Genomic DNA, 11,276 nt, shown 5'->3' with positions numbered 1-11,276 from the left:
CCACAATGGCAGTCACTGGCCCCTGCCTCATAACACTCTTCAGCAGTAGACACTAAAGCATTTCACAAAGTTACATGACAATTATTACTGTTATTATATAGGGAGGGAACTTGAAGCATAGAAAGTAAAAGGTGGAAGCCAATATTAGAAATAAAGCACAGAAGTTAGACTCAGTGAGCTACTTGATCTTAAGCATGGTTTTGTGGTGTAAAGGATTGTCATACATTCCTAGGCCCAAGTAGAAAATTTGAAGGTGAGGTGTGGTAAATGACTTAAGAAAGAAAAAAAAAAGTATAATAGCTCAGCAGTTTTTCTAAATGCACTTATTTCTAAAGGAATTTATGAAGGCATGCATAACACAGTAATTATGAGCAAAACAGTAAATGAAAATTGCATAAACTTTCTAGAATTGGCAATATAATATTTTATGGAGCTCATCTTTCTGGATTCCCCTCCTCTACACCTCAACATGATCCATTTGGGCTCCTTCAGACAGATTTGGAGTTACAGAGCAATAATTTTCTAGCTGACATTCTTTCCTTAGCATTGGCATTTCAAAATTTTTGTCGGTGTTGCTGAAAGAGAATAAAGAAACAGTATTAGGAGTGCTGTAGTTTAAAAAACATGCAGGATTTATATTATTAAGATGTCTTGTGATAATTAAGTTTATCTGTGTTTTATAACATGGTAACAGTGCAGTGTCAGGCTTTTTGGTATAGTGTGACAGCAGCTCAGCAGATGGGGATGAAAATAGGTTCTTGTGCCTGTACACTCACACACACACACACACACACACACACACACACACACACACAGACACACACACAGAGTTTGTTGTTGCAAGATACAAACCTGTTATCTTCATTTAGGCTCTGCATTCATTTGGCAGAGAAGCCAGTGACTTGTAACCTGAAGTTGTACAGCTTTTAAAATTAGGTTGTCTTTGCTCTTCCAAAATCACCACCACGACAAGGAGAATCCTGTTTATGTGCCTGTCTTGGCCTTGAAATGATGTGGTGAACAAGGCCAGTGTGGGCCTGCTCCTCTCCAGTGCTGATGGATGGTAGCAGTAACAGCACTGATCTTGCAAGACTTTTACTTGCTCCAAAAAATCTTGCAGCCAAACCATGCATGTAGCATTATATAAAGACAAAGTAATGAAAACAATATTGTTTTGTTATGTGCAGTGAAGCATCTCCCCTTTTTCATTTGGAATGAGGAAGGCTGAGTAAACAAAGTTACTGTAAGCTCATGTTGAGCTGTTGAAAACCATAGAAATGCCAGAGCTTGGCCTTTGCAGTCCTTATGTTTGCAGAATTAGGACCTCAGTTAGACAAGAATTCCCTACCAAAGCTGACTTGTTGGAGAGGTTGGAAAGGGGAGTCATGAAAGGGCACAGTGAAGGAGAAATGAACTTTAGAGTTGGGTTTTATTGGAAATCTTGCAGATTTTCTGTTTAACTGATTTGCAGAAGATACTAGTAGTGAGTCATGGTAAAGCTGTGAGGTCAGCACAGGAACAGATGGTGAAATCTGAGGGGTAAATGAAAGAGCAGAGAAAACAGAGATGGGAGAGAACTCAAATTAAGAGTGGAGGTTATGCTTCAATATGTACAAAAATCTTGAAATTAGCATCCTGAAATGCAGATATATTTGGTGTCAGGTACTGTGCTGGTATAAAGACAGGTGGTGAGGAATAGTGCCATATCTAGGGGAACTGTGCTATCAGTTCAGTGAATTAATGTTCATTTAGGAAGACTGACTATGTCACATCTACATTATCTGGAGTTTGTCTATCAAGTCTGCTGCCCACAGTTTAGCACCTAATGTTTCCACTTAATTTGTGTTTGCTGCAAGTTGGGTACTGTAAACACTGCCACAGAATTAAATGAGAAGTTTAATAACAATAATACAGTGACAAATCAATATTTTTCTGTTTCAAGTGATTTCTGTGAACATCCATGGAAGAATAAAAGGATTTGCAAGCTACATCCTTGAGACATTTGTGTAGTTTTTGTTGCACCGAGAAATGCTGAAATTTCAAGAAACTGCTAAGCATGTCACTGTTGCCAGATTTAATTCTGCTTGCTCAGATGCTGTGATTGCAAGAAGATACACTATTCAGAGGAAACTTGGCAATGGAAGCTTTGGAAGTGTGTATTTGGTTAATGACAGAAAAGCAAAACAAGGAGAAAAATTGTAAGTAAACACTTCACATGCTTTAAATAAAAATGTTTGGAACATATTTCTTGCATTGTAGATATTTTCTTTGTATTTGTGTCTCATCTCTCAGTTTGGTGTTATGTTGCAACCTTAACTGTCTAACTTTAGTGAGGATGTAAGGTAGAAGCAGATTTTTTTTGACAACACTTAATTGGATGCTTTCAAGAATTGATTCTGTGTTACTGTAAAGACTCAGATTGTTGGAGGGGGTCTCAAAAAAACCTACAGTATTGATGACTTAATTTTATAACTGAATCGTTTGAAAGCATACTGAGTAGGAGGAGGTACAAAAATTCCAGTAAACACCTTTCTATTTGCTGTGTACCTAACTGGTAGAGGATTTGACTTTTTTTAATTGCCAGCAAATCTTGATTTTTTTTTTTTAAACTTTACTGAATTTTGAGAAGTCTCATCAGTTTTATTGATACACCCTTTGGGATGCTGAAGCCACAATGACAAAAGAACATTTTCAGAGTGTTGACATTCCTGTGTGTGGGTTTGATGCTGGGTTTGTGGCTGGGCTTCTTGTTGTATAGAACTGTTTTTCTACCTTGATACTTACACCAAGTAAAATTTAACTGTAAATATTTTTGTTTTATCAAAAAATATTTGTAAGGCTCTTTGTCTGAAGTCAGAAACATCTAATGAAGTTGGTCCTCAGCCAGAAATATATAATTCCTTTAAAAAGGGGGGTCTATTGGTCCTTATTGATGGACACATTATTGAGCACTTATATGATTAAAGGGCTTTTTTGGATTCATTTTTGCTTCACTTTTGCTGCTCATGGCTACACATTATGGACAATATTGCTTTAATAAGAGTGTAACGAAGACATAATTCTGTCAGTTGTTTTCCTTCTACATCAATTTGCAGCTTCTTAGGTCCTTGGATTAACGTTAGGGTCCTCTAAGCTCTTAGCTTTTTTCACGTGGCTTAAACAGTTTTGACTCTCTCATAGCCTTGCTACACTTTTCTAAAAAAAAATGTTATTTAATTAAATATTTCATTAAAACTAATAAACAGTATTTTAAAAATTCTAAAAATTTTATGTTAAAAAACATGGGATGACAGGAACTACCTGAGCTTCTAGGACACTTCAGAATTCAGCTGTTACTAAACTCATTCTTAGAATATTAACACTGTAGTGAAATGTGGGTCTCACACATTTGCTGCTGTAGCACAACCTGCCAAACCTCAAAAACAAGGAACATGCCATAAGCTTTTAAGTGGCTATTTTAAATTTTTTTTCTTAAGAATTTTGAGTGACTGCCTTGAATGAACATACACTGCTGCAGCATTTCTTGTCTGTGTTGTGTTAGGGATGAGCCTGAGTGTGTCCTCTGCTATCTTCTGGACAGAAACTGAATATCAAATGACATATTTTTGGTTTTAGTTTTAATTTTTTTATCAGTCTCTTTTTGCGACCGCAGTACAATAGAAATACACCAGCATTTAACTAGCCCAAGTGCTCTGAGAATGTGCAATGCTGTGTTTAAGGCTTCCATCACGAGGGGGTGCTCGCCTATCACAGATCATTCCTTCCTTGCCTAAAGCATGAATCGATGAGGGGATCCCCCCAAATTTCTGCCACTTATATGCTAATGGATGACAAAAATTCTGTCCCAGCTGAGCACGAAAACACGGGTTATTTATCATTGAATTTCTAATGATATAGATTGTAGGGTTTAGAAATGCTGGTTTCTTAAGGTGGTAAAATATGCTAGAAGTCATTCTCAATACTGCTTTCAGATAATCTCTTATGGAACTGTACTAGTTGCTACTTATAGGTATTTTTGAATGAAAATGTATGTGGTTAAAAAGAATGATCTTAACACAGCTCTGAAGGCACTTTGACAGAAATAAACCCACAAACAACACAACTGTGATCTCTTCAGAGTTAGAATTCTGTTTTGTTTTTTTTTGTTGTTTCAGAGATGATCTAGAGTGTGCTGAGACAAATGTTATGTGCAGTGTAAACTCAGCCACAGATAATTTCCTAAAAACTACAATAGTCTAAAGCGCTATGAAAAAACATAGGAATAAATCATAGGAATATTAACTCTGAATAAAAGTGACATATAGATACAGGAGCTGTTCAGGGATATCTTTCTCAAATTTCCATTATTCAATGTCTACAGAATGAGTTATTGCCGAGACTAACAGTGGTTATTGTGTAATTTCAAGTGTGCTCAGCAAAGCTTCTGCATGATTCTAGAAACAGTTTTAGGTTGTGCCTTCTATTTTGTTACCTCTCAGGGATCATACCTGTAGTGAGTGAAGCGTTATGCACAGAGTTACTTCAGCTGGGAAGGAGAGAGAGTTGATTATTTGGGGCATACCTTAAACAAACAGATCTATTTCACATAAGACTTTCAGGGCTGCTCAGGCCAGCAGTGCCAGCCTTTCTAAGAAGTACATGCTAGCTTCATGCTTCTCTCCAGTTCTTTGTATGGATGGGATCAGGATTATTGACTTTCTCAGACCATACTAGAGCAGTATGATATGGTTGACTTGCCTAAATAGTAAGGCTATGAAGTATAGTAGCATATGTAGATAGATCCCTTACTACAAGTCCCTCTTAAGTGTTGCATTCTATGACATGTTCCTTGCCTGTTGCTTTAATTTCCTGTCTGTTTTTGTTTGTTTGTTTGGTTTTTTGTTCTTGTTTTTTGTGTGTTTTTTGGGGGTTTGGTTGGTTTTGGTTTGTTTTTTTTTTTTTTTTTTTTCTGGTGGAAGAACTTTTGATCCTGTTGTATGAATCTCATTGTGTATGACAGAGGGTTAAATATCTCAGATAGAAGTCCCTGCAATTTATATGAAAGCAGCAGAGTAGAGAACAAAAAGGATGCCCTCATAAAGAGAGAGGTCAGAACCTGGGACGTTCTTCACTATGAACAAAGTTTCTCATGTACTAAACAATCTATACAGGAGAGAGATTATCAATTTCTCCCCTTCTTTTGGAAGAAACTAGAATCAGAATTCATATCTTAGTCTTAAAGTCAGTTAAGCACAAGAGACACATCTGTACAAAAGCAAGCTTCTTAGTTCCAGTTTAGACAGGATGCCTTAGTTTGTGGATTATTTGGTATTTATTTGTTTCTGGACATTATGGCCCTAGACCTACCCAAAGCAGATAATTTGGTTGGTACAAAGAAAGTAGCAGGACTGTAACAGCATTTTTACATCTAAGTAATATTCCTGCGGCCACTTCTATGCTAGTCCCCTTGAATATCTTCTCTGTTAATGATAATAGTTGATTATGGTTAAAGACAAAAATCGTTTACTGCAGAGATAAGTTCAGCACTAGCCTTGAAGGACAGCGCCTTAAAGAAAATGAATGTCCTCATCAATTGTGCTGAGGGAAGCTCTGGGTTAAGTGTCACTGATTCATAACCAAGTATGGGCAAGCAGCTGAAGCACACAGTAGAGAAGAGGGACTGCTAGTTCATAAATATTCACAAGGTATTTACGTATCCCTGTGGTGGAAAGGACACGCTGACAAGTGCCAGACTCCCTGGACTGCTCCACTGTGTGGAAACTGGGGTGTCGGCTCAGCTTTTGCATCTGACTTGCATTATAGCTTTAATCCAGACTCATGCTAGGATTCCTTGGAAACTGTGGGCTTAGCTGAATAATTTATCATGTGACTTTCAATTATTTATGACTTCTTATAACAAATGATATAAAATCTAAAGGTGGGAGCGATTTGTTCCTTATGAATATCCAAGTGACAGTCAGCACATTGCTGTGTTGTCAAATCCCTGTGTTTGCTGCCTGTTTGCTTCTCTGAAGGTATTCCAATGGAATGGTCATTTGATGCTGAATTGATTAAAACAGAAACAAATTACTCCCTGCCAGTTGTTGTGTGCATATTCATCTAATTACACTGCTTTCCTTTATTCTTCTCCTTTGTTTAATAATAAAACCCAGAAATTAAAACCGGAATTTATTAGGGCATTTGGGATTTGTGAAAGAATATTCAGGATCTCCTTGAAAACTGATCAAGGTGCATTTGCTGTTGGACCTTCCTGATTGTGGTTTATTTTTCAATAAGCTTTTCATAGTGAAAAGTGCTTGGTTCTGTCACATGTACCTGTGCTTTTTCATGTAAGGCTCAGCTGCTGTGCCCTGCCTGCTGACTGGGTACGGTCATGCTTGGCCCAAATAAGAGACCATAAAAGCATTGACCTTGTGGATTTAGCTAGAGCTGTGTGAGAAGTGAGCCTTCATGAGCTTTCCACTTGAGTGGCCAAGCATGACTCTCATATTCTGTGAGCAGTGTTACAGCAGTCAAAGCCTAGAGCTAAGTGTCCAAGTAATTTCCTTGCTGAACCTCTGTAAGGGCAGCTGATGCTCTCATGCTTTAGTTCAGAGTGCACCTGCGATGGAGGTTGCCAGGGAGTGAAACTGAATGTTTTGCTTCAAGTTTAGCAGGCAGTCCCAGCTCTGGCCACAGTGATTTCAGATCTAGTGCAGGCCAGTACAAGCCTGATTCAAAGACAAGTTTGGTAACCTCAGACTCACCCAAAGCAGCTCTCACTGGAATCCATGTGGGAAGGTGCTTTAATCCCTACCTCCTGCGTCCCTGTCAGTGCCCAGCTTTCCCTGCAGCCCGGCATGGCACAGCAGGGCTCCTCCAGCTCAGTGTCAGAAAGCTTAGGACACTCATGTGCTAAGTAAGGCTCTATGAGTGCTGCAGTGTAGCTTGGCCTTGAAGCACAAGATGTAAGATTTCACCCTGCCCATGCTGGTGATGAATTTGGCAATTTAAAGTCACAGCCATGCTGCAGTCCTTGGCACAGGCAATTACTGTGTTAAATTTTCTAGTTCCCTCATAACCAAAAGCAAAAAAATCCAGCATTCTGTGGCTTCTTTGGAAGCAGAAGATCCTTACTGGAACATGTTGAGACCCTTTGTTTGGCTTGTGTAACACAATGTTCAATCTGTTCAATCCTCCTCAGTGCTGTCAGGTACAACCTTTACATCTGCTCAGTCACCTTTATGAGGTTTGGTGGTTTTTGTTTTTTTGGGTTTTTTTAAACTGCTTTCCTTTTAGTACACCTTTCTTAGACTAAGTACGGGAATAAATCACACGGGACTCCATTTTCTTCATGGTGGAAAAAGGCCATTCTTTATTCACATAACTTCTTTTTATAGAGTTTTGCAGACCTTGTGTGGGGCTCTAATTGGTTAATAGTTTTCTTGCCAATTACTTTTATTAGTTAGTAACAATTGGTTTTCTGTAGTGATTGGTCACTCAAACTCTTGGTGTATACGTGTAGGGAATGTTTGTGAAAGATAGTTTTCATTTTTCTATCTAATGGTGCAAAAACAGATGCAGGTGCAAGCTGTTTTTTACCCAGGAATAGCTTGTTATGTTAACGAATTGCTCACAACAGGATTGCTTTCACATGGAAACTTACAAAATGCTAGCTTTGACAAGGCCAGCTACTAATTCCAGGAGAGTAGGCTCGATTTTATGAAGCCTTTATGATTTTTCTACCTTACTGCAACGGTAAGTAGGCTACATTTTCCTTTTTGCTGGGACTTGTCCATTTACTGGGAAGGATTCTAACTAGGTCTTTAGCATATGTAAGTGGGTGGCAGCGTGCCTTAAAGGAAATACTGCTTGGGTTTACAATAAATCTTGTCCCCCACAGAGCCAAGCTCCCAGGAGCTCAGTGCTGCAGCACTCTCCACATTCTGGTCTGATGTGCAGGCAGTGAGCAGTGCTGGTGGATGTGTTCATTGTTTTGAGAATTGTTTACAAGTAATGTTTTCAACATTGAGTGCAGAGCTGTGCTTAAGGCATTATTGGTGAATTACCTTTCTTTTAGGTGCATGGTGGAGACAGAATTTAGTGATTTTGTAATTAAGCAAATGTCTTGAAATCACTTCTGTCTCATTCATTTTCCTGAAACTAGTTTTCATGCATTTGTAAGCTAGCTTTAGTAAGAAAATGGAGAGAGGTGCAGTATTATTATTTAGGTTGAGCTGTGGCCACCTGCCTCATAGATACTGTAGGTGCTTGAAATATTTGAACCTGCCTGTCTCCTGTATCTTCTTATGGGCTACCCTTGTTGGCAAGGTGTTTCCTCTGAAGTCTGCATCAGGGTGGTTTGAAATTCTTCCATGCAGAACGAACCTCCAGTTTTTTGTTGCATTCAGTACATTCTAATGATAAAACTGCTGCAGTGAGTGGAATAAATTCTGGATTTGCTGGACAGTCGCTGTACTTTTCCCTATTTTTTTTCTGTTTTGTTTTGTTGCTGTGCTTATGTGACTTACTAGTAACTGTAATTCCTTGTTCATTGTTTTGCTTACGTCCACAGTATGCCCTTCAAGTGTTCTAAAACTTTTTCATGTTGCGGGGTAGTTGCTTAAGTTTTGAATTGCATGTGTTTCACTGACTGTTAAAACAAGAGTATCATACTCAGAAGGGCTTAAAAGTATTAAAAGATTTTTATCTAACAATGGATGTTATATGCAATTAATTTCCTCAGCATTCCTTGATTCCCTTTGCCTTTGATTGTAAACTATTTAGTAATGTGTTTTTGTTAAGCTATAAACCATGCTTTTATCTTTTTCTACACTCCTCTCCTTTTTTTTCTTTTTTGGTACTATAGATACTTGAATGCATATCAAAAATAAGCTTTGAAGGGGATGCCTGATGAAAAGAGACATGTAGGGAGAGTGAATTTTCTCATTAAAGTTGCAGCAATTACTGTTTAAATTACTTTTGGGAATTAGTTCCTATGGGAGGACAGTATTGTTGACATAAATATCTTTGCAACAGTGAAAGGAACATAATTCTGCTTACAAACATATTTAAATTCAGAAGAGAACTAGTTGAATTTCTATGGAATGCATTCTTACAGCAATTTTTAGAATATCTGGTTTCCCTTCAGAACTCCTCTTGTTCAAAATAGTCTGTTTTCTGTGAACTGATGAATATAGATCATGATATGAAGGTCTTTCTTCAAAATTTATGATTGAAACTAATTTAAAAATTCAAACTAATTCCTACAGATGAAAATTTTTTTTTGGCAGATGTTCTGCCCAAGGCTGCTAGGTGAAGAGTTATAACATGGCAATTATGAGATGTTTAATCATATTAAAAAGCTTGAAGACAAAATTCTGGATTCAGTCTTGAGTTCTGTAATGGTGTCTCCTCTTGTTTGAAAGCAAATGTTAATTAGCAGAGAACAGTTAATTGTAAAGTATATTGTCTGTGTAATGAAATCACAATACTGGTTTAGAAGATTTGTTGTGTGATTTAAATCTTCAAAGATACAGAGAATAAACCAATTATTTAGTCCTTGCTGTATTTCTGAAAAATCCCATTTAGGTTAGGAACAGCATGGTGTTTACTTGCATTCTTAAGCAAGACTGAGCTGTAGGAAAAAGGTTGGATGAACAGTAGGGGGGGATAATGCAACATGTAACCGTAAAGTATTGCTAAATAGAAGTACGTTAGCAGGTCAGTATCTCATCATCATTTTTAGTAATTTTTCTGTTAAGGCACAAATTTCTTCTGTTTAATCACAGTCTTTTAGAATTTGATTTAGAGCTGAAACATATGAATGGACTATAAATGTATTTACATTTTATTTTTCCATTTATCTCTAGGAGAGTGTTCTAATTTCAAAAATAAGGCTTTAGAGAAAAACTCATCCTGTATTAATCAAAGCCTACTTTTATTCTGCAATTTTTAATCAATGTAGATGGCTACCCAAGGTATCCCAAAGAATTATTCACAATAAATGCATTTTTATATCTTAATAAATAATTCCATTTAATCACTTGATCGGTTCTGTGGAAGATAACACAATTGCTCTGCTTTGCCTTCTAATTACTATTTTTTTCCAAAATTGGCACATATGGTGGACCAAAAATATTTTAAGTTATGCCCCTTTGTATAAATGAGTTTGCTCAGTGCAGAAGAAAGTGATATAAGCTGTATTCCTTGAGGCTAACTTATTTCAAAAATTCTCTTTCCAGAAAATATATTCTACATTTTTTGGGATACTAATTAGGAATTGTTAATTTTCAAATAAGCATAAAGTGTTTTCATCATGAGTTGGCCTGTTCAGTGTTAGTGCATATGTTAGAGCATTTGAAAATTTGGCATTTTGAAAAATATTTGTAAATGCTGTAATTGTGACTTGCTGATGGAAAGTGAATCATCTATTTCACTTGCAAATTTAAGTAATCTCATTGTCATTCAAAGATATTAAAGCAAGGTTAAATTAGCTAAAGTGCTTATTCAGAAAATGAAATTATATTTAATCCATCTGCAGATATTACAGTGCTCATATAGTGATTGAATCCATAGTGCTTAACTCGGGGATTAGTTCTCAGTGTCTGTGAATGTTCATGAACAGTGTGAATAGGATGTTTTGGGGAACAGAAAAAATGAGTTGCTGATGACTCTTCTGGCATTACTAGGAAATCAATAATGTCCAGGGGGAGGACAAAAGAAATGCAGCATTTGATTGAAGAAGCTATGCAGTGATACTTGGTATTGAAAAGGAGTTATGGCTTGACTAATAAATCCACAGTGGACATGGGAAGCCAAGATTCGATTTTAGAAGTTCTGTAGTAATATTTGGGTCTGAAATGCTTTGGATAATGAGTAAGTATGTATATGTAAGCAGGAATACAAAGCAGCACTTGTTTGCTTTTCACTGGAAGTGTGGTAACCCTCTTGATTTTCCCATAGAAATCAAGTGCTCTTAATTTGCTGTGTTTCTTTCCTTAGCTAAAGCTAAGAATTCTTCTAGGTAGTACTGCTTAGTGTATGCTGACTTACTGTATTTCATGGTTTCACCAGTTTCCTCTTTCTCTAACAGATAGGTGCATGTCTCTAAATTATCTGACCATGCAGACCCTGGTGTTCCAAATATGATGGACAAAATGTAAAGAATGACTATTTGAATTTTTGTTGCTAAGCTGTCAACTGCAGAAAAGAAGTAGCAGTAATGGTGGGTGACTTGCCCTGTCTATAGGCACGTGGTGCCTTTGTTACCATATTTCCCTAACAGTTTTAATAGT

The 11,276-nt window shown here is 37.2% G+C and overlaps 1 protein-coding gene across 1 annotated transcript in view; it reads left to right on the top strand.

Annotated features, from left to right (window-relative positions):
• Positions 1–2,028: 2,028 nt before the first annotated feature.
• NEK11 (NIMA related kinase 11) overlaps positions 2,029–11,276 on the top strand; it is a gene marked incomplete at both ends in the record, with an annotated part of 77,717 nt that continues 68,469 nt past the window's right edge. Inside the window, one exon of the mRNA XM_084212188.1 lies at positions 2,029–2,198. Coding sequence (XP_084068314.1) covers positions 2,029–2,198 — 170 coding nt within the window. The remainder of the gene's footprint in view (positions 2,199–11,276) is intronic.

Source organism: Fringilla coelebs (genome assembly GCF_963513975.1).
Source record: "Fringilla coelebs genome assembly, chromosome: 1".
Classification (NCBI taxonomy): Eukaryota; Metazoa; Chordata; class Aves; order Passeriformes; family Fringillidae; genus Fringilla; species Fringilla coelebs.
This window is presented reverse-complemented; position numbering and strand designations above follow the sequence as displayed.